This window comes from Lepisosteus platostomus, chromosome 12 (assembly GCF_059453375.1).
Source record: "Lepisosteus platostomus isolate fLepPlt1 chromosome 12, fLepPlt1.hap1, whole genome shotgun sequence".
Lineage (NCBI taxonomy): Eukaryota > Metazoa > Chordata > Actinopteri > Semionotiformes > Lepisosteidae > Lepisosteus > Lepisosteus platostomus.
In genome coordinates, this window is record NC_142622.1 from 6,160,941 (window position 1) to 6,186,084 (window position 25,144).

Below are 25,144 nucleotides of genomic sequence, written 5' to 3' on the forward strand. Positions count from 1 at the left end.
GATCTTCACATGACGTTTAATGAAAATTACTTGGTGAGTTCAGTGAGGTCTTCAGGTGTAAGCAACCAACATACAGTATAGAACATTCTGTTGGTCTTTGTTATTTACTAAAACTTAGAAGTCCATTTTTATTCTATACACATTGATGCTTTTTAGAAAACACAATGTTCTTAGACAAAAACACAAGCAATTGTCGATTGTTAGATTGATTTATTCCGTAACTGAGTAGTGAAAACAAGTACTGTACATCACTGCACCCTGAGCTCCTCTGCATCATGGTCTTAAGCTCATCAGCTGTTGTTAAGGATCAATGATGATGTCCTCTGTGCTCTGAGGAAAGCACAGTAAATCAACACATGAGCTGACTTCTGTAGTTACATGACTTGCCCTGACTGGTCTAACAGATCATTGACACCAAAGAACTTGTCTTTTGTTTTAGATCTTTGTTGTTAAATATGTTGTGAGAAGGCATGGCTGTCTCTTGATGGCCAAAATGTTTAGTGAACATGATTATTTTTTTCTTTTAGACTTAAGATATGTTATGTAATGTACAAATACTGTTTTATTTATTATTTTCCAGATGAGCTATGTCTAAAATGTTACTTTGCTGGTGAGTTATCTTGCTTTGCACAGTTAGAAGCTCTAATGCTCTAATGCAAAATGGCATGCTGATCATCTTTGTACATAGGCAAAATGATGTCATATTTAGCTCATGGTGGATGAATGCAGTTAAGTATTTTACAGAGCAAGTACTGAATATTTGCTTATCTTCATTGTGCATCTGTGCGTTTCTTATATTTTCATTTTAATAATATCCTCCTATTTATATAGTTTAAACCTCAATACACAGTAGAGTGGTGACTTAGGATGTGGGAAGACTCAGTTTATTATAAAATAATTTTGCTGCTTAATCTTTTGAAATCTGAAGAAACCAACTGTCTGGATCTCTACATGGTAAAAATAGCCATATGAGTTTTTCAGAAATGTGTGTTATAAAATAAATATCAATGTAAAACATAAATAACATATACAAAATGTCTATTATAATAAACACAATTATGAATAATAAATATACAATGTGTTCAATACCTGTCCAGTATATGGAAGTTATTAACTGAAGTTCAGGAGGCATAACAACTATCAGTTATAAGTACACATCAGTCACACACGGCCATAACTAATCACCTTCATTATGAAATTATCTATATATACTAAACTCAAATGCCTCCCTTTGAATTTGTCTAAAGCAATCCTCTGCCCTACCTCAACATTGCAGCTAACCCTTGGTTTAAGGGGTTCAACCCCTCTTGACCTATAGCCAGGAAGCTATCCGTTAAGCAAAATCTCACCAAGTACTCCCAAAATTTACAAAACATTCTACTCTTAAATGCTGTTGTCCCCAGTGACATGTTGTATAAAACACTGTATGCAGATAAAAGTCTCCAGAACATACTGTATAACTGTTTGCCCTGACATATCTTGTACTAAAGAAATATACGTCACGAATGTTGGTGTTGTAAAATACTATAAGTCTGGAAAAGTTTGAATGCTGTAAAATTCTGAAATGTTGCAAAAATATAAAATCTCTAATTGTCATATCCTGTCCAAACAAAGTGCATTTGAAAGAATGTTTCCTTAGCCCAGCATTTCCTTAAATCTTGGTTTCTTAATACAGTTTCTTTATGGTATCTTTATTAAATATAACTTTTTTTTATATTCCCTAACAATATTATCAGATTATTAAATAGCTAACTAAACTAAGTTGTAAATAAATACTGAAATTGAATTAAATTTAAGTAGATTGAGGGAGTGTTTAGAAATAGTAATTGAGGTGAATAACAGCTTCTCTTCACAAGATGTGAATCTCAATATCCTAATAAAGACTGCTCTTTTTTAGATATACTTAACATCTGTGTGATAGCCTAAAGATTTATACAGCGATTTTAGATATTTTATGTAGTTAATCTGCTAGTGAAAGAACAGATTGGGAGGAAGGATTATCAGGATATTTGTCCTTTTTTAGTTAAAAGAGCTGTTGGAGAAAAGAGAACTCAACTTAATTAGAGTTTAATTAATTTTAGCTATGCCCCCATACAATATGACTAAAATTAAATTATAAAAAGGTAGATTAATTTGTCAATTTATTAACCTTTCCAATAGAAAATGCCATACGAGATAATTACATTAATATTTAACTGAAAATATTTCTCTAAAATGTTCTCCTTCAGTGGGATTATGTTTTAGGGAATTATTGAGGGACTCAATAATCATTTTAACTGTTTATGGCCTGATTTTCTTTTTGAATCAATTATGAAGTACTCATATACACCTCTTTCAATATAAATACTATTCAAAAAATGTTCATTGCTGTACAATAACATTTACAGGCAGGCATGGGAGCGATGAGTGAGGTACATTCATAGAATAATGATTCAACTACAAACAATGAGTCAAACGTTTGGTGAAAAAATATTTCATCATATGTGGCGAAACTCAAAAAAGCAGTTATTTTTTCATTCAAGCATTTGAATATGGCTGAGATTTTTTTAAAAATTCTGATGTTTTTTAATGGCACACTGTTCACATGTAGCTCTTTGGGAACCAAACTCTAGTCTTTCCCATCTCAATTCTGTGGACCAATGTCTGACATTAATATGTCTCGCCAGCCCAGAATCCCAGATTGAGAGTTCATAGAATATTTTCTACTGGGCTGAAAAATGTTACACTTCTTTATTTAAGTAGTTTAATAGTTTATCTTTAGTGTGTATCTTTTGTGTGTTCAGGATTGTTATTGTGATGAAATGTAGATGCTCCACCAAATGATTATTCAACACCTTATTTGGAATAAAATGATTAAGCAGGTCACTCAATAATTGAAACCATGTGTTTATACTGTATAATATCTATAACTAGTGTGGCAGACCCTGGTTCAAGATATCTAAAATCTATGAGATCTTAAAGATTACCCATAAATACTTTAAATTGTAAAAATTATTTTAGAAATTTTCACAGGACAGGAGACATCAGTTTTGATCAATTTAGTAAACTAATTGATTCGGTGAAATCAGTCTTGATCCTTTGAGAACAACCGAGCTTTTCATTTCATGTAATCTCTTAACATCTTAATTGCACAGATTACCTACTTAAGTGGTCAAAACAAAAGTGTTCCAAGTGTTAAGAGATTGATGATTTAGTGATGACCCATAAAACCAGGACCAAAGATTGCCAACTGACTCAGAGCCATAGAGAAGCAGTAGTTAAGGGAGCTATTTGCTAGGGGGAAAAGACACTTGAGCTCGCTAAGAAAGGATCCAATTAAAAATTCTACTTCAGTACAAATAGTGACTTTTGTGAAAGACTTCATATTTTGGTTAAACATAATACAAATACAGGTACTTTAGTAATTCATTAGACATCAATTATGAAAAGATAGTTTTCCACAGAAAAGTGAATATAATATATATACAGTATATGTGTGTCAATATAAACACATACAGTAGATGAGATAAAAAGAGACAAAATTTAAAGGAAACGTAGAAATGTGTCCAATTCAGGTACTAATTTTCTGTGTCATAGTTTTACATACTGTACTGTATAAAATAAACATTCACCGATCTAGGTCCCCTTTTATTTTTAAACTTCCAAACGCTCTGCAACTGGTTTTAAGCTAATAATATTAGACCCACATACACAGGAATTATGACATCCTCCAGTCTGATACTATTTTTTCAATTTCCTTGGGGAAACATCTTCATTAAACTTCAGTTTAGTTTCTTTAAGATCATTTTCAGACCTGCTGTGACAGTAATTGCATATACAGTACTTCTTGCTTTCCTCAATGCAACTCTGGGTTTGGGGCAAACATGTCATCCTCAGATTACTGTATATGTGATTTAAATACTTTCTATTACTCTTCAAAGCCTTTTGTTCATAAACCTTGGTCTTATAATGAATTCCAATGCAGCAGTAAAGAGCTATTTTGGAGATATTTTATGCCCTTGACAGACATTATTTTGGATGTTGATTTGAGTGCTGTCCTTGTGAAGGCTTATTGATCATGTTCCCTTCTTGTGATCTGTGATGATTAGATTCATGGAGGTAGTTTTGATGCTTTTGTTCCTTCATATATACAGAACAGAATATGAATTACAATACTTTCTTATAATCGATGAATCCTACACATATAGTATAGCTAGTGAAAATGTTTTTTCTTAATTTGTCACTATTATTGACTGTTTGATGCCACAGATATAGAACATAAAAGCCTAATGCTACCATCAGAATATCATTATTTAAAAAAAAACATACTAAGTATCTCCAGTGTGTTTTTATTTGCCTTGGCTGGTTTTACTGCAATATACAATGTGGTGTGATTGCTCCGAAACAGCGTGGTGTTCTCCTAATTTAATAGAAATCAAATTTCCTCAGAACATTTTATTTCTTTAGGGAATATCTTCTTCTAGACTAAATCTAAACAGAAGCAAAATGGTTTTTCTTCATGAAAAAGTCTGAAGTAATAATTCTATGAAGTGAGTAGGGAGACAGACGTCACTTTAAGAGTATGCAAAAAAGACTCTTAGGGCCTTGTAAATTGCAATCTCTTTTTGTTCTTAAAGCTACAGAGTGCAATTTGCTGCAGAGAATACATTTATATGATAGGAGCATTTTCCAAGTGAATTATTTGTCTATCTCAATATTATTGGAATTTGAAACAATGTCTTATAATTTCCTGTTTCTCCTTAAATTACAGCTGTGAATATAATGAAATAGCTTTAACTCTTATCCACTTGTCAGGCTGAGAAGGATTTTCACTGAAAGCATTTATTGTCTATTGCCCTTGTCAAGCCTCCTGGGCCCACTGCTGCAGATGTGGTCCTACATATATTACTACCTGACAAGTATAGATAAAGACAAGAATAGATGTGCATTAAATAGGAGATCTGAAAGAAAAAAAGTTATTTTGTACCATTACTTATTTACCAAGGGGTAAACATACAGATTGAACCCTCTCTGCTATACACACAGACATTTGCATGGAGACCATGGATGTGTGATTCAGAATTAATATAGTACACAACTCAAAATTAATTGTGTTACTCACCTAGGGGATGACAGACACAAAATCAAAATACTGTCTGTTATCCCTTAGATATCACTTTGATCCGTAAGTATCCGTAAGTACAGTATAACTATAAAGATATTACACATTTTTAGGAAAACCTAATTGGATAAGAAGCAGAATTTGTAAAACAAAAATCAGATTAACAGAGATAAACTGAAACAGGAATTGGTTACGTTTATATTAATGTGGTTGGTAAAAGTCTAAAAACCTTATAGTTGAATTGACTGTCCTACTTTTTATCTCCAGACTTCAATAAGGTGCCCATTCAAAGAAAGAAAAGTAAACTATGTCACATGGGATTTATATTGCTGAGAGCATTTCTTTTATGTTGTTTTTCCCTTGTCTGGAGCTGCTACTGTATATTTATATACCGGTTGATTTTTTAAATTAATATCAGTTAGTTCAAAAGAATACGCTGAAGTGAACAAAACATTTTTGTGGCCTTTTTGCAAAGAGACTACATACCTTTAGCTAAGAACAGATTTTAAAATACATGGGTTAGGATGTAGCCTGTACATCGCTATTCAGTCTTTATGGATTCCAAATATGAATTTAAAGAATTATTTCCCCATATAGAGGCGGCAGACTGGCGCAGTGGGAAGAATTGCTGGGGCCCTGGGTTTAATTCCTGGTAACTATCTGCACAAAGTCTTTATTTTCCCTGTGTTCAAGTAGGTTTCCTACTGGTGCTCCGGTTTGCTCCTACAGTGCAAAGACACACTGGCATAATTGGATTCTGAAAAAAGTGGCCCTGGTTTGTAGATGTGTGCGTGTCGTGTCTGATAATGATAATGATAATGTTTCTTTATTAGCCCTATACAATTTCTTGCATTAGGAATTCGTCTTTTCGCATACCCCAGCTTTTCTCCATGGAGACACAGAAGCACAGACAGGGAGAGAAGCTTGGGGTCAGAGCGCAGGGTCTGCCATTGTACGGTGTGTGCCCTTCACTGGACTGGCGTTCCCTTCGGGGTGTCTCCTGCCTTTTGGCTGTTGCTTGCTGGGATATTTCTTCAAACCCATCTATAGAAGGGCTCCTTTGTTTTTTTTTAATTAACGCTGCATACTGTAGGTCAGATGTTAGTTAACAGAGATATTTAAAAGGTCGTTATAGGGCTGAGACATTTATAAAGTAATTTAGAGTAATACAAATCTGCTAATCTGGGCTAAATCACACAAGGACATGGTTAGTTTCAACTGTCAAATCCCATTTCACACAGCCTCTTCAGGCTCTGAGAAGATCTAATATTCCTTTGATTGGGGGGTTAAGACCTGAAAATGCTGGTAGCATCCATTTCACTAATTGATGAAAGGCTGAAGAATGAAAGAATTCTGTCAGTTAAAATCGGAAGAGGGAAGGAAATCTGGCTCCAAATAACAAGGATAAGACAGAAAATGTGTAAAAAATAAAGAACAAAAAAGCTAGAAATGAGCGAACCATAAGTGGACCCCTCTCTTCCTTGCATTCATCGTACTGCGTCCCACCTCCTCGCCGTCTCTACTCTTGCAGCTACCTCTTGGTTAACTCCTGCAGCCAGGGGTTTGACCACCAGCCAGGCCAAGGCTAAGCTTCTCATGCCCGTATTATCAGTACATGTTCCTCAACGTGCAGTATTGTCTTATTGGGTGATGTAATTCCTCATGAATCTGTAATGGACAGTATAATCTCGAACGTATTTGGTTTTATGGTTTGGAGTGTGTCATAACAAGTTGATTTTATTTTCAGTTATGTGAAAGCACTTGTTCCCCTAACACTGAGCTGACAAAGGTGTTTCCAGTGCATAATTATGTGCATAATTGTCTACAAACACATGAAATAGATCATGTTAAATGCAGCCATCAATTGGCAGATGTCTTAATGCTGACACATCAAATGCAGCTACACGACGTTAGGTGAAGTATACTGGTTAATGGTCTGTTTAATCAACTTTAATTTACATAGACTTCTCTAGATAAAACATAGTTTATATTTTTCAGCTGTGGTGAAGGTATTGTAAATTGTGAACTCAAATACTGCACATATCTGCAAATAGCTTATGGGGCAAGTACAGTTCTGACACTTCCAGGATTCAGTCCTTGCAGCTCACAGGCACACCGCTAGACAGCACCTCTCCCTAGACAGCAGTGAACTACACTGTCTAGGTCTTTAGGAGATTACATTACTATAACAGGCTCAAATGTGCCCTGTTACACTTAGCTACAATACTGTTTATTCTACACTTTCATATAGCACAAAAACCATTCAAGGATAGGTAGATTTTAACACAATATTCAGTTTTTCCAGCAAGGCTTGGAATGTGATAGTAAACTGTGCTTAGTGTGAAAATCCTGTTAACTGATGTATTACTTCAAGAGCATGGTGTATATAGCATTGTGGGAGAGGGCGGACCCGCGGCAAGAACTGGTCAAAAGTCAACGCCCCCAACTGAGGGACAGAAGCACCAGTGGGAGGCTAGCAGGAACCGAAAATAACACAAAAAAAGGTGGAAAACAAGAACAAAAAGCAAAAAGAAATGTGTGCCTCTGTGCGTTACAACATCCAGGCCGGGCTTCCTCGATTTAACGGGGTCCAGCCTTGGATAAAGAAGCCACTTGGTGGTGGGGACCAGACTGGACCCCGCTTACAGGGCAAGAGCTGGCAGCGCAAGGCCAAAACGAGATAAGAACTTAACGTGGGAGAAGGTCAGTGGTAAAGATACGTGACGGGACAGGCAAAAAGATGAATAACGACAGCCTTACGCGGGTACAGTCTCCTCCTGAGCTGCCAGAGAAATGGTCCTCCCCTTCCGGGGGTGTCCAGTGTGCTCTTATAGAGCCTTCACAGCTGTGGCTCATCCTCAAGCAGCCAGAACAGCTGGACTACGAAGGCAAGGCATCGCCCTTCATCTGGGGCTCCGCCTCCACACTAAACACACCCCTGCGTAACGCCACATGTAGTTCAGTGTTTAAACCATGACAGGTTACGCTATGTGTAAAATTTTTAAGACCTTTGCTTTTCTTCTTGCTCTGTTTAAGGTTGGTCCTCCACAGAATGATGGTGTCTTTAATATGCTTTGAGGAAAAAGTGATGCTACAGTATGCATAGCTCACTATTGTTTGAGATTTTACCATCTAGAATACAATTCAAAAGGGATTCCTCTCCTTTGTGTGCATTGTCATTATTTTAGTTTTACCCCCATCAGGTTTGAAAATCTTTGTTTCACAAGCATGTACTGTACATTTCACAGATCCTTACTCGCATAGGATTTTTCGAGGATGTTGTTCTCTAGGATTAGCAGTTGCTTCCTTTAAGTGTGTTTATCGAAACCCAAAATTATTCATTAATTGCTTTCATTTGCATCATAATTTGCATCGCAAATGATCCCAAAGTGGTCGCTTTTCATTCAACACTGCAGTGCAAGATCAACTGGCTGACACATTGCAACTACTGTGCAACGACCACTGCAGGAGAAGTGAAAAATTAGTTCAACGGTTGAATTAAGGGGAAGATTTACCTAAACTAGATTGTACAAGCTCAAAGTGGCATTTAAACAAGACATGTAATAAAAACGGCTGCTTTTATTCTTTATGTGGAAATGCAAAAATTAGGGGATAGTAAATAAGGCATATATTTTAAAAAGGCAGGATGATTGATTAACTTGTTAGAGTACTTTGAACAAGCAGCAACAGTAATGGACACATGCAGGGCATTTGATACCATGGTTTAGATCTTCAATAGGTTTTAGATAAGATTTCTCATAAAAGATTTATTCTCAAATTACAGGCAACAGACATTCTGGGGAAATACATGGGAAAGAATGAATTATGAACTGGCCAATGGATAGAAAGCAAGATAAGGGATGAATCCTCAAACTGAGATGGTGCAATTAGTGGAGTACCACAGGGCTTAGTGCCAGAACCAATATGCTTCCTAATTTATATCAATTAATCAATTATCAATCTAGATTCAGGTATCGCCTGTAAACTAGTCACGTTTGCTGAGATATATAAACTACTGATACAAACTGGGAAACACTGAGATTGAAGAGGAGCCTCAACAGGCTATAAAAACTATATAATGTGGGAAAGGAGTAAAAAAACAAAATGTTAGTAGGATATATAACAAAAATGTAGAAATTATATCAAGGGATGCTATGATAAAATTGTTCAATGTACTTTTAAGATCTCATTTAGAATATTATGTATAATTGTGTATAATTTTATCTTGTTACAAAAAAGTCATTGCTAATCTGGAATCAATCCAGAGAAGTGCAACATTACCATGACCTACTGTCTTATACTGCTACTTGCTGAAAGCCTGGAAAAACTGAACTGTTTTAGTTTAAAACAGAGAAGACTACAAGGGAACCTTGTATAAATATTCACTGAAAAAGTCAACCCAGTAGATGTCTTTACATTCAATTGTGAAATATGAGCCAGAGGACTCTGGAAACTACAGTACATATACAGTTAGTACGTTTAAAACTGAGAACAGGAAATGTCTTTGAATCTGTCAAATCTGAATGCATCAGGAAGGTCACCATAGTCCTGTGTAGAATGAGTGCTGCCCATGTTACTGTAACTAAGATAAGATAAAATATTATCTTAGTTCCATATGACATTAAGATTAAAAATGAGAACTCACCAGTATCCAGATCCCTTGGGGAGTCATTTCTGTCAGCAGTGCAAAAAACCTAGTCAACACCTGGTTAGTCAAAATTATTTACTTAAATGAATCTGCTTACACTTGAACATGATTTTCTAATCAGTTAATAGATCTTTGTTACAGCTGTAAAAATAGGAAAATAGTGTAGTCTTTAAATCAGAACATTTCATTTTCACCTTCCCCCAGAGTAGATTTGGAAGAGTGTTTTTGTTCTTACCCTAGAATTTTAAATGTCAGGTCCCAGTAAATATGTTTATTGGTGAGATGGGACTGATGAGAGTGCAGAGGCAATTTCAACTAGCCTGAAGCTCTCTCCCAGTGTGTTTTTGTACATATTTGCTAGCATTTGTGCCGTTTTAGTTTGTGTCAAAGGCAGAGTTCTTGTGTTTAAAAAGACAGGTTTCAGTTAATAAAAAAATCAGTAACTGTGTCAGATAAAAATGACATAATTTCTATTTTGAAATAACTCATGTTCACACTTATGTTGAATTGAACTGAGTGTGAAAAATCCCCATCCATCACCTCCTTCAGAAAGAGTCACCCACCATTCAAAAGAGTTTCTGTGAAATAAAAAAAATATACTTGAGCATTTGTCTTCTTAAATATATACATTTTATTTAATTTAATAATATAACAGTTATCTGTTACCAAGTGATAAGCACACAAATAGTTCATGTTGAATGTATATAAAGTACATTACAATCTCAGTGTATAATATACTGTATATCCTGACCAAATGAAACAGAGATGTACCGTAGCTACTGTAATTCAATACAGATTTTTCTCTTCCTGTGAATAAGACATTGTCTTATTACAAAACATAATGTTTTGCGAGAACTGCTTAGTCTATTTATGTTAACTGTTATCAAATAACTGTTATTTAGTTGTCTCTCTTTCATATACAGTACATAAATATCATATGTGTAAATGTGATTAGGCATATGTTCATACAATACCTAAGTATTCAGTTTTCACATATTTTTTACAATCTACGCAAAAAACTCTGTGAGAGAGTTAGTACGAAAGAAAATGGAAATAATGATAGTATAAGTGATCAAACCCTTTGCAACAGTAAACAGTAAGTCTGAAAATCAGTTGTGTGATTGCAGTGCTACAGTATGGCTCCCGTACCAGTCAGTGTGCATGTTTAAGATCTCGGAAGGCACTGGCAAACAAAGGGAACCATATGTAGCTTGTTACAGTGTGGATAGCTGTTTTAATTTTTATCTTGCCCATTCAAGACCATTTAGTTAAAAAAATGCCCTTTTGACATTCATTTGGAAGTGCTTAGTGTGGTGTGGAAGCATTCCTTAGATCTCACAGAACAGGAGGTAGTCTTGTTGTCACATATAATCCATGTGAGTGGAATCCATCCTTGTCAGCCTGTTCTTGGATCACATTGTGCTCTCACATAAATCAAGCCTTACCTTATTGGGCTTAATCTCCATATATACTGTATGTTGGAATCAGATGACTTGACATTCAAACCCCTTAAGGCACCTCTGAGGAAAGCTGGGACTCCAGCAGAGCTCGAGAGTGTGGAGAGTTCATAAGAGTGTCAAATGCCCTCTGTTTAGGTCAGTGAGTGCAATGTGGTTTTTGCTGCTAAGGACGGGCATACCTTCTTATGCAGCTGTTCCTTTTTATAAGTCATATAATTTCATTTTCTATTAAATGTGTCGTTTATATCATTCTGTATAATTGGTATCTAGGGAAAATGAAGATGTGTGAATACAACAATAAAATTATTGTAATCATAACAATTTTTGTAAATGACTGACTTAAGATAATACTGTGGATTACTGTTGAAAAATAAAACAGCAGAATGCACCTACAGTAAGTTATGCATGTCATTCTTTTAGCTGGGCAATACAGTATGTACAATAAAGTATGATACAGTAGTATAGGTGGTAGCTCAGACGGCAAGGGCTTCTAGCTCCTGACTGGAAAGTCCCGGGTTCAATTCTTGCTAGGGGCAAGCGATGGAGCTTGCTCTAATTCCTTCCAGACGGCTCCCAGGTCCACTCAGCCTGCTTTCCAAATGAGTACCGGGGTTAATCCTTCTGGGGGGTAATAGGCCAGCCGGAGTGTGATGCTGCCCACATCACCTCCACCTCCAGTGTTGGATGGTCAAGAAAAATGGTGTCCTTTGCCCCCCATTCCCCATGGGCCTTTACGGCCTGAAAAGGGGACCTTACCTATCTACAGTGTCTGCCCAGTTGAAATAGGAACAAAACATAGCAGAATGAGTTATAGTTAGGATAATGTGCCTCACTTAAAATTCCAATAATGATATACTTTATTCATAATAGCATTTTACAGTACAAAGTCATAAGCGCTATAAATAATTGTAAACTATGTTATCAGGGGATTGAATGAATTTGAGGTCACTGTACTGTATTATTTATACTGTAATTAGATCTATCATAGATCTGGTAGTAACTGAGTGTGCATGTGTGCATCTGTGCATTTGTGCTTTTATTAATATGTATAATCTGTAAATTCTATGATTTATACCTTTAAAGGTACTGTATAAATCTCTTAATAACCTCTTAAATCTCAATAACCTCATCATTCTTCTTTTACTTGTTGTATCCAAAAGGTATGTGTCATATTTTGTTTATACATTGTGGAGCTTGATTTTGAATGTTTAATAAATATTGACATTGTTCTGTATAAAGAGGAACAGCTGTAGCTTAAAATGCAGAGCACAGAAGTTGTTTGGCTCTTAAGTGTCACTCCAGCCTGTGTGTTGACACCAGGCAGTGGAACCCTGCAAAGATACAGGCTCAGAACTGTTCCTCATTAAACAGACACACTTGATTATTCATTAAGTGTTCTTTCTTTCTGTGCTGTGTGAAAAACAATGGCCAGACAAGTCGTCCAGATCTCAGTCGCAGGAAACTGAAGTACTGTATAAGTAAATGCTTTGGATGACCCTGCAACATTTCATGATGCTAAAAAAAAATAACAATCACCCATTTAAAAATACAAATATGTGGTCATAGATGTATCACTACATGTTTGTTCTTGGTTGGTAAGTTGCTCTTACAGTGCTGTGCATTGTTTGTATTATTTCTACTTTTTTCTTTCTTTTTTATGGACATGTCATTTTCAGCTGATGTACTCTTCAAAAACATGCTTCTAATTTTTGGAGTGCAGTTCGAAGTGTGAGTTCCTTTAAAATAGCGCAAATAGCTGTATTCTTGTATGTTTGTGCCCTCCCATTCTCTTGACACCTGCGTCATTAGTCCTTTTTTTAAAAAACAATTGCGCTGCACAGCTGGATGTTCTGTTCATAGTGCTAGTGTGTTTGCTTTTCTGACTGCCATTCCAGTTGTCAAAGTAGTGAAATGGCAATGTTATTCACTGCCTGCTTCCTGCAGAACCAGATTGCTTTTTCGCTTGTGTCTTTGACAGGTTAGAAACGACACTGCTGTACTTCCTGTACACTTTCTTGAAGCAATGCAGTGACAGCTGAGTTATGGCAGGTGTCAACTGTGGACAAGGCTTTGCAAACATATTTTTCTCTCCCTCTTCACCTAATGACACCCTGACAATAATGGCTTCTGCAGTGGTCAGGAGAGTAGGCAGAATGTAGTTACAAGCATACAGATCACATGCATTTTGTCCTTCATAGTGATGTGATTTCAAATACAACATCTGAAAAAAGTAGCTGAGCCAACATGGAAGAAATGTGTATATACAGTATACAGTGTGTGTACATGTTAAAAGGATACCTTAAGGAGCTGGGTAGGATTTAAGCCCTTAAGCACAAAAAACAATAGTTTAGTACAGATGCACAGAACATTTCATGTTTTTATTTTGATAGTCAGTGAGGAGCTTTGTGAAAAAAACAAAACAACAAAATAAACATACAGTATGTTAAATCATTCTATGTATCACATTATCAAATATTACATGCAGGTTGCAAGAATAGAAAAGGCTTTTCAGCAAAAACATAGGAGAAAACGCTACGCAGGTCAAATGCAGTTTTTAACTCTGGAGGAAGGTCAAACACTAACCTTGCCCACTTTCACTCACCTCCATAAAAATATCATGATTCCAGAGCACCCACTCACACATTATCATTATTGTCCACCTCATTATCACCCTTGCAGCAGCTCCCTGCCTCATTCCTCACAAAACGAGGTGGGGTTCAATCAGCCTCGTGTTCAGCCTCCAATTCCCTTAATTGGATGTATGGAGCCAATAAAGCAAGCTATTTAAAATTATGCATCTACTCCTTCTTAATTAGCATTTGGCCAGATAAATGAATTTATATTTAACAAAGAGGAATGAAGCAGAAAAATATAATTGATGGTTACTACCAACATGAGAGTGTGTATGACAATAACAATCATTTGAATCAGATTTTCTCTGTTCATTTTTGAATAGATGGTGAATGCTCCCCACCCCTCCTCCATTAATGCTTTCAACAGAAGGGTGCTCTTCCATCTGTGTCATTTCATTAAAAGCATAATTAATCTGAACACCACGATCCAAATTCAAATTGGAAGGCATGTCCGATTAAACTGATTTGTAAATGTGGAATTTAAATGATAACAACACGTAAGATTACAAATTGCTGGACTAATTGCATGCTGGTCTTCTAATGCATTGATTTCTGATAGTGAATCATTTCCAGTGTCACAGCCTTTCCTTATTGTTTGGCTGCAGAGGCTGAAGGAGTTGAAGCAGAGAGAGTTTGCTCGCAACGTCGCCTCGAAGTCCTGGAAAGATGAGAAGAAACAGGAGAGAGCTCTCAGAAGGTTACATCAGCTTGCAGAACTCCGGAAGCAATCAGAATGGTTAGTCCTCTCAGTTATGCAGCTGTCACACGGTGCTGTATCTCTTCGGCTATGAGACTGGGCTCAGATTGTATTTGTTTGAACAAGCTGAGAAATATGTTCTTGAAATATTTCATTTTTTTATGTACAGGTTGGATAACAGAAAATTCTTTTTTTTTCCCTTAACAATCCCCCAGAATAGAATTTTTTTTCACATATTATTGTTTAATAAATTGAATATTAAGCTAATTATTGAGTTTTGTTAGATTTTTAATGTTGACACAATGTAGATTTTTAATGTTAATGTTCGGCTTGATTTGTTTCAAATCATGAGACTTTATATTCTGTGCTTGAAAAATATCTTACATATACAGTAGATTACACATTAGTAATCTAGTACACTAATCTAGTGCACTCTTTGGGTAGCACATAGCACATGGAGTGACACATGTTGCTCATTTGCAATTAAGGAGACCCAGATGTTTAAACCTGTAGAATTTCCTGCAACACGTGTTCCTGCAAATAAAGGTTTTGTTTTGGCTTCTTTCAGCAGCAGGAGTTAGACCCAGATACATCCCTGATTAAATATTGTGTTCTTCCTTTATTCTTATTCTGTTGTAGATAATAACATCATTTTAATAAATGTGTAATTCACATTAGAAGAAAATAGAAGAGCTCCTTCTTAAACTCATTATGTGAAAAGACACAATTACAATTTTAATTAAATTATTAAATTCTCATTATGTATATGTTGGTTGAGAAAATAAAATGGGACATTTTTATTGCTGTGTTCTACAGCACAAGAATAATAAATGTATTCGCTACAGTGGCAGTTCAGCGTAAGTGGGCGAATCAGAATTTAATGAACTGTAACTGACATGTGCATTGTATTCAGTGTTATTTTAGATTACTAACCACAGTGGATCATACAATAGTTTAAAAGCAGGCTATTGATGAATGACTCAATGTGGTAGGCTCCAATTGACTTTATTATTTCTATATTCTCACATAGACAGGACTCACTGAAAGGCCAAGTCGCATAATGATTATCCTGAAAAATGTGCTTATAGTTCATTATACAAAAAGCTGATAATTAAAAGGTCAAATGAAACATGCAATTTTGTTAAATATGTGGTAAACGTGAAAAACGATAGTTGGTAAACTGTGTACTTAATACCAATGAAAGATATTTGATGTTTATGATTAATCATTTCCCTCTTGTAGACAATGAAGGGAAACAATAAAAAAAGACCAGCAAAAGATAGGATACTTGGGATAATTCAAATCATGGGATGCCATATTAAAACTGTACAATGGTTTAGTCAGACTTCATTTAGAACATTGTGTACAAATGTGCTCACCTTTGCTGCTGTAATGGTAAAACGACTCTCATGACAATACAGAGAATGTTCTATTTTGTTCAGCTCAACTGGCATTCACCCAGCAAGCTTCACTTGGAGAGATTACTGCTCAGTAAAAAAAAAACTTAAAGTTTTACAATGCAATGAAGCTACTGCAGGAGATAGCTATAGAAATCAGGTTTTCAGCGGCTTACATACAGTCTCTGGGTAGATAAGGGGATGAGGCACATATTCAGGAATTTTTCAGCCTCTTTGACCTTGGTTCTCTGACTAATGTTTTGATACCCAAGAACACTTGTTCCTGCTGTCTACGTACTATATAGTACTCCTTCATTCTTTTCCACTCAAGAACCACATAGTGCAGTTCAGCCCTCTGGCTGCTCTGCCTTGCTGGGCCCTGTCAGTGCTCCAGAATAGGTCCAAAGCTGTACAACCAGGTATATTAATGGGATTAAGTGAATATTTGCCCATAATAACTTATTTTGGGCTATTTATACAGGACACAACTGCATTACTCAAGCAATCATGGTGAAATACAGTACCTTGCAACCATGATACACTAGAGTCATTTTGACTATTACAGAAGCAATATGTTACTCCATGAGTTAAAGAGATTGTTGGACACAGGTGATAAGGCAATTTAGTTGGTTGAATGTCAAAACAAGAAAACCAAGAAAGAAATACATAGAAAGGAACAAATATGCTCCAATTATCACTAAAATAATAAAGTAGATTTGTGCCATTTACATGTTGGAGCAACACTTTAGATGCAACCTTTGTACAGCATGTCATAGATATACTGCTTGTATGTCTTTCAAAAGTGGCGATACACACCATTATCCTGTGATTTTCACAGTTCATAACATTCATGACGTGCTATTAGAATAATGAATTTATCCTGTTCAAATGTAATAGAAAAGATTGCATACTTTTTTGCTGATAACTGTGAATTTCTTGTAGCTAAAGCAATTTATTTTGATGCTCAGGATAGGTTTAATATTATAGCATGTGTTTATGTCTTTACTGTATCTAGAGAAACAGGCTTGTTGATTTACACAGTATTTTCTAAAAAAAAACATTTTTGCGCACAGCACAGCTGCAACATTCTGAAGATCCCTTGAGGGACAAGAGTTGCTACAGTGTGATTACAGGCCGTCAACAATTAAAATCCAGTCTGTGCCACGAGCAAATGAATAGGTTGTTCCTGTGGTGCTTCTATATTTCCACATTTCACCTTCAGTGTTGCTCAGTTATATTGCTTGTCCTTTACGCCTTCCTTAAAGGTTCTAAAACGTCATGCTTCTTTTTATCCACAGTGGTCCTGGAAGTGGCCCAAAGTTCAGGGCCACAACAGTCACAGCTGAGGTCCAACAACAAGAAAAAGGCATCTCTGAGAAGGACTACGGAAATGGAAATCACTACATCTTTCTTTCCCATGAAGACAATGCCCCAAACAAAGCACCCAAACGTTCGCAAGACCTGCTTGTCACTAAAGAAAGGCTCCACATCCGAAATACCCAATTTGGCTTAAATTCATCTTCAGATTACAGCAACCAAAGGGCTGGTGTCTCATTTTGCTTCTCTAAAAAGGCCCAGCTGAAGCTTGAGTCCTCTGCATCAGTTTTCAGTGACAACACAGAAGAATCCAACGACAGAGAAACTCCTCCAACACATAAAGTGAAGCAAACTCTTGAAACATTTAGATCTTCTAATCCTTTACCTGGAAATACTACACTAGATATTATGGAGGAAAGACATACAGAATATCAAATGGACAAAAACATGCAAGAGAGCAAGGACAAATGCCTTGAATTCAACCAAATTACTTCAGCACATAGTACAACTGATGACCAGTGTTTTCCATTAACAGTACCCTCTGGGTCGCTTGAGAACTCTGCTTTGGACAAAGAACTGAGAGAGTCGAGCTTAGGATCTCAATCAGAAACAGAAAGTAATGAACTGAATAAGACAAACTGTTATGCTGTGAGTGATATCAGTCTCAAAGGTGGGCAGGCTGAGGGAGACTCAAGGCAAATGCAAAGAAAAACTCTTATACAAGAGACTATTCAAATGGAAAAAGGCACAGAAATTGTCTATGATACAGTCACAGTCAAAACCGAGGACTCTCAAAACAATGCCATGGAGGCAGATGATACATATTGTGTGGAAAATGTATATGGGGGTTGTGATGAGCTGAATAAGAAAGTAGGTCCCTTCCTAAATGTTCTTAACAAAGATGGGTCAACTATGTTGAAATGGCCATCAGAGCTTTTACTTTATACAAAAACGGAGCCCTACATTTCATATAGTTGTAATCCTCTGTACTTTGATTTTAAGCACTCCAAAAACAGACAGAATGCTCATGATGACGTGCAGAATTCAAGTACAGAGAAATGTCAGTTGATCGTAACTGCTGATGAAAACAATGATAGAGAGAATGACCACAGCAACTTGGATACTATAGAGCTACAAACCCCGGGTCACCCAGAAAATAAATGTAATAACCAAACCAAGCCAAAGAGTACAAAACATTACAAAGCATGCAAAACTCCCAATCTTAAATTAGAAGCAGACAATACATCAAGCTCTAGTTGTAAGCACAATGTAAATTCCCAGTTAGAGCCTGAAGCATGCATAGAGTCTACATGGCTAAACATGTCACTAAGCAAAGGTGTGAGCACAAAAAGATATAGATTAGGAAAGCAATCTTTAAAGGATGAAACTTCAAATGATAGTGACCTAATAGATCAAAGTCAAAGAAATATAAAGCACTTGCTTCCCACAGTACTGGGTAAAAATCAAAAGCAAACATTTCTTAATATCAGTGGTAAAAATTATAGTGAAGAAACCTCTCCAGATCACATTGATTTAAAGGCAAACAATGATCATTTAAAATGCAACTTAAATGTTGGAGTTTGTGAAAGGAAAGGTTCCACTAAGTCTTCTAGTGAGAAGTCTGGCTCTTGGTGCAGCTTTTCAGATTTGGATACTGATAGTGAGGGTGGATCCTATCGATCTGAAAGATGTTCATCCTCGTGTGGGTCATCTTACAAGTCATCATCAAAAAGAGACACTAGCTACTCCAGAACACATGGCAGCACTTCAAGCTGTAGCAAAACCTTTTCCAGCTACAGATCAAGTGATGACAGCTCCAGTGGTGACACAGCTCACTGCTCAGCAAGAGAACATGATTCCCATCAGGATTACAAGAGTGCCCACCGTCATAAAAAGAGGAAATACTCCACGTCGTCTGAGGATTCAAGTGAGATTGGCATTAACTTTAGCCACAGCATGAGCAGCAATCGAAAAAGAAACAGGAGGCAGTGGGCAATTTGTAGACGAAGCAGAAGTTCCTACAGTAGTAGCACTTCAGATCAAAGTACAGATCAACACAGTTGTTCTCGCCTGCGGTACAGCTCCAGCAGAAAGAGGCATCATTCCGATAAATCTAGATCTAAATCCAGACATTCAGGCAGTAAAAGCAGATCCATTGATATGCAATCAAATAGAGAGAGAGTCAGCTTCTTCTCTAGAGATCAAATGTGTTCTTTTGATTTTGAATCAAGCAACAGCATGGAGGTAGCAAAAGACATTGGAATCCAATCTAGATGTCAAACCAGCTATACTGCAGTGAGTGATAGTAGAAAGCATGCAAGAACTTCTCCAAATGTCAGTACTGTTGAGCAGTTTGTAGAAAAATCTCCAGACAATAATGATAAAAACATTATAGGCAAAAAACACAACAGTACGTCATCATTACCATTAATAGGAAAGCTTCCTGCTGTCAAAAGAAATGTTAAGAGAGAGGAGAATAACAAATTGAAAAGTAGTAACCGTGAAGCAGCAACAAACAGAACTCCTGTTGACCCCCCAGAATTTCAGAGTCCACTCCCAAATACTGAGGGCAAATCTATATCAATGCAGAGCAAAAATCCGAAGTCAGATACACTACAGACTGAGAGGCAACTACAAGACCCTAAAGGAAGAGAGGAACTTGATGCAATGCCTCGGGCTTTTTCATCAGAGGCATGTGTTTTTTCCATTTTTTCAACAGAAAAGGAGAGCATCATGTTGCCAGACCCTGGTCAGAACTATCCCCAGGGGCAGTGGCCAAAAGAGTCAGCTTTTCAGGCTGGTACCCATTATGCCGAGGAAAAACAGGCTCAGATGGAAGAGCCCTCAAAATGTGTTTCACCCCCTCTGACTGAGCAGCCCATAACCTTCACTCCCGATGAAATTGATAAATACAGGTTGCTGCAGCTCCAGGCTCAGCAGCATATGCAGCAGCAGCTGCTCGGGAAGCACGTGAAGCTGCTCCCAGCTCATTCAGAGGTGCCGGGCTTCAGCCCCGTGCCAGCGTTTCAGTCCGTCCCCCTACCCCAACCAGGCCCCCTTCCCAGCATTCAGCACACGCTGCTGCAGCAGCGCTCGATGGCATCCTTCGCTTCTGCCCTGAACCATCATCCTAGTCATCAGCCCCTGGCTCACATTCACCCTGTGCCTCAGCCACACTTTGCACCCATTTCTCTCTCTCCAATTGCCCCAGCTCTTTTCCCTGCCCACCCAGCTGCTCTATTGGCAGGCCACCCTTTTCATTTCATCCCGGCGTCTACCTTCCACCCAACCCATCTGGCCCTCCATCCTGTGCCACACAGCTCCCTTCTCCCCGCCTTACTGACTCCCAGCTCTGCTATGGCTGCAGCTGCAGCTTCAGGTCTCCATCTGCACCCCTTATTTCACCCACTGTTCCCCGCACAGGACCTGCAGCACCACTCGGGCCCTAGCAGTTAAAGTCATTGCACACTATGAATACAGTACATTACAAACAGTAACAGAGATAGAGGTCAGTTATACTGCAGTAATTCCTGTGTTGAACTGGTAGTGTTTGACCCCGAACAACCCCATACAGGTTTGAGGTTTCAGTTGACTCCAGTCTTTGAGTCTGGAAGGCAAAATATTCTCTGTGCTTTTTGGTATACTTTCAAATGAAATCTACACACGACGTACAACTTCTTTCCAAAGGAGTAAGGTTTCCTGTGCATTTCAGATGTGTGTCGTCTCACAGAGAACTTCTGTCCTAGTGAAATATTAGAATTAGCACTAGGAAAGGATGTCTGAAGGATCTTGATGTTTAACCTGGCCAAGTTAGTCTTCCCGATTTGTGAAGACTTAAACAATTATTTTCAATGGGACTGAGCCCCAGCTGGAAGAAAACGCCTTCCCAGATAAATTTAAAAATCTCAAATGTTTTAAGGTTTTTTACACTCATAATCTGTGAGCATATACAGTAGTATTGGACTTTCTTGAATGGCAAAGTATAAAATGTACATATACTGTACACTATATTTTTCCAGGATAGGAAATATACAGTGTTATCATTGTTAGGCTTGGCATTGGTAAGATCAGTGTGCAAGAGCCAGGTTAGAGGGGAGAAGACTGAGTCGAAGGATTCTGGCTTAGCAGCAGGTCTTAGCAGCCACGTTCAAAGTGTGTGGTTGTGATCAGGGTGGGGATAGTTCAGACTTTTAACACAGCATGCAACTTTACAATTGTCTTTTAAATTGAATGTAATAAGTTTATACTTAGCCGTTTACAGTACAATTATCATTTTATTAGACAATATGTAAAAATTGCTACATTTTATACTTCAATGTCAAATGCCACTGAGCAGTCAGCAAGTTATCAAAATTGCACTGACTATATCATATGATATGCTGCTTTTTAGGCACTCCCATGTAGGGGAATGTAGAATAATGCAATAATATTTTTTCCAATATATTTAAAGTCCTTCAATACCTTGAACTGTATTTATGTACTATGTACTGTACTTTGTAATGTAAATACAAATATTGCTGAGGTGAGGTGCACAACACTGTAAAATATTCTGTATCATACCCTTTAAATATACTTTTTGTTTACTGTTATTTTTTGCAGAGTTTTGTTAGTACCTAACATTAAAGTGTATGTAAAATAATGTGATAGAAAAGTATTAAAGATGAATGTTATAAAAAGAACAAGACATGGTTCTTTGCCACTTTGGTTCAAATGTGTGGGAGTGAATGTCTTTATAGGTGGAGACGGGGAACATTCTTGTGAAATGTTGCAGGCACTTGCTGCTCACTCTGAGGGGTTTCGTATTGTTGAGCTCTTGATCTCACTTACATCAATACAAATAAAACGCAGAACAGCACCTAGTGTATAGAGACACAGAAAGGAAGAAAAATGGGCTGAGATCCAGATTTATTTAGCCATTATTATGTTAGGATATTTGTAATCTGTGAAAACGGATTATAAAGACTGACATCTTAAAGAGCAAACACCATAAACCTATCATGACACTACTATTTAAGTTACCTTCTAGGAGAAAGTACAGGTAGATACATTGAATGCTCCTTATTATTAAACAAGTGCTGTGTAACTGCTGTTTAGTGGATTCAAAGATTACACAAAACCTAGTAGTACTGTTTTCTTTTCTCTGGTTCTTGTTTTGTTTCCTTTCCACGAATTTCAGTATGTGCACAGATATCCTGGAAAAGCCAAGATACCAGCATAGCTTTGCTCAGTCGTGGCCAGATGGGTCAGTACAAGCTTGGTCGAGCACCCAATCTCCAACAGTGTGGGTTAGCCAGCCATGTCAACCATATGCCAACTCCAGCTCGACCATCCATGTCTCTCAGTTTGTTTTTTATAAGTATACGTGTTCTGTTTTTTACTGTTTTGTATTTTTTGCATTATGATTTTCATGTGCAATTAAGATCTAGAAACTGAAATGTGGAAAAGAGATTCATACCACGTGTGTTTCAGACAATTTGCTTACCGTGTCTGAATGGCAAAGCTTACACCCACCCTCAATATGAGGGTGAAAAAAAAAACAGCTTTGTCCATGTGGAAATTAAATTTCTGTAATGGAAAATGATTTAAGGTGTTTCCAAGGATTAATTGTTTTCTTTTTTTTCCTTAGATGCTGCAATTTGTTGATTGGCAATCAGAGGATTTAATTGAGATCTTAGAAGTTTTTAATATTTTTTCTTGTATGACTCCTACATATAACAGAAGCCCCACTGCCCTCAATTTTCCAGCTTAATTAAAAACTAATGATTGGAACTGAAATGCTGTACTAAAATAAGAGGTAATCAGATGCAGGCATTTGTCCTTCCTATAGCTCAGTGGTCTGTATCAACACTTGTTTCCTACTTTTCTGACTGCTAGAATTAAAAAAAGAATGGCAATAGCAGTTTGATAACAGTTTTTAGTCTTTGATTATTTCTTTACTTGTATAAAGTTGCAGACTATTCTGCCTATCTGACTAGTTTGACTTATATATTGTTAGTGGGAAAAATATGTTTACAGTGTTAATCAGCATCAAGCAACATAACATCTTTGCCAGAAAAAGGGATGCTACTTCACATATATCTAAAATTCCTAATTTGTTACATACTGATTAATTCTATGTAATACTTTGGCTCAAAACAATCTTAATAATCCAGCATGTCCTGTGAAAGCTATATATATGTTTTTGCAAAGACATGATAAATGGTATTTTTTTATTTGGAATCATTTGTGCTCTGTTTTATATGCATCACTGTATCAACACTGCTATATGCTGTCCTGCTATAAACCCAGTTTTCTGAAAAGCCATTCACCCTTTGACATGAGAATTTCCACTGCAATTTACTGTACAGGAGAGTAAGTGCCCATTGGTGGTCCTGTGTTTCTTGTTGACAACACTACAGTCAGTAAGTGCCCAGCTAGATCCAGGGGTTGCTATAATGGTGGAAAACTGGCCAACTCAGACACAAACAACCTCAATTGACTAGCTACACGTCACTGCAGAAGTATCCTGATCAGTCAGCGACTGACATAAAAAAGACATAACTTTACCCAAAGTTGTGAGAGTATGGAACAAGCTACCAAGCCATGCTGTTGAAGTCAATACACTGGTTTCCTTCAAGTACTGTAACTGCTGGATGAGATCCTTGGACAAATTAATCAATTAATTGCAATTAAAATGAGCTAGATGGGACCAATGGCCTCCTCTCATTTCTAACCCTTCTTATATTCTTATAGCCATGGTGATGTCTATATCATGGGGCTCATTCTATATGCTGAGCTCATGCTGAGGGAACCCCAGTTGGTTAGTTTGTTAGTTTTTTTAATTAGCCCATTAACACCCTTAAATGCTGAAACAAAAAGAGAATATTAAAGACACATACTGCAAAGATTAATGAGTTTTATTTTCAGTTTTACATGCTGCATTCCATTCTGTCATTAGTCACGTCACCCACGCATTACAAAACATCTGCTTCAGCAACAGAAAAAGTGCACAGGTGTCCTCTAATAGAAATATAAGCCAACAAAAAAATCTTCTAAGCTGCAGTTTAAGTATTGTCTCCTTCACCGATCATTTGAGAAATTATTTTTGGCCTTAGTAGCATCACATCCCTTCGAATAGCTGTCATTTGTCTAGAAAGATTATTGGATTTTCAATTCAGAATTAATTTTCAACATGTTCTTGCAACATTTACAAACTAAAATAAAAAAGACAAGGTGTAATTAATTCCTTTAAACCCCAGACAAATCCTACATAAGTTTGCATTTTAAGAAAATCTCCCTGGGGCATCATTTATTCTGGAAACCCCCTTACTTGAGTCCTGGATTCCATCCATATCTAACCACTTGTCAGCTTCCTGTTAAGAAATGGATTTGTTTCAAATAGAAATCCATAAAGCCTTGATACTGGGCAAGAACTTATTTCTACTTTGTCACACAACCCTTCCAGGTCTCATCAGACACAGTTCTTGTCAGTCTGCTTATAAGCCGACTGGTACCACAGTCTTATCAGATGGAGTGGTTACTTACCATCTTGATAACTTACAGTAGAAACAACCACCCAACAATCCAATGCGCTGTTCCTGTTGCCATTCCAATTCCAATTCATTCATCTCTGCCTCCTCCCAAAACCGCACACACCTCTTGGCTGCATTAGACAGAGGACGCAGATACTACAGTATCATGCAGCCCAGTGCTTGACTGGCACTGATGTGGAACTTTTAGGGTAGTTCCCTCAAGAGATGAGGCCAAAAACCAAACAATGTTGTAGACTGCATACTGTACTGTAAGTGTCCTGTTGCTTAATCACAATGTGTGCTTTGTGGCTTGAACATGTGGGATCTCAACCCAAAATAATTCTCTGTACTCTCTCATCTCCCTCATCTAATTATTTAAG

At 37.1% G+C, this 25,144-nt stretch overlaps 1 protein-coding gene across 3 annotated transcripts in view; it reads left to right on the forward strand.

The window, feature by feature from the left end:
- Positions 1 to 21,935, forward strand: part of znf804b (zinc finger protein 804B) — a 125,036-nt gene extending 103,101 nt beyond the window's left edge. For all 3 annotated transcript variants that reach the window (XM_088600613.1, XM_088600614.1, XM_088600615.1), the window contains exons 3-4: positions 14,448 to 14,578; positions 17,235 to 21,935. In XM_088600613.1, the coding sequence (XP_088456739.1) occupies positions 14,448 to 14,578; positions 17,235 to 20,709 (3,606 nt within the window). In that variant the 3' untranslated portion in view covers positions 20,710 to 21,935. The remainder of the gene's footprint in view (positions 1 to 14,447; positions 14,579 to 17,234) is intronic.
- Positions 21,936 to 25,144: the final 3,209 nt, after the last annotated feature.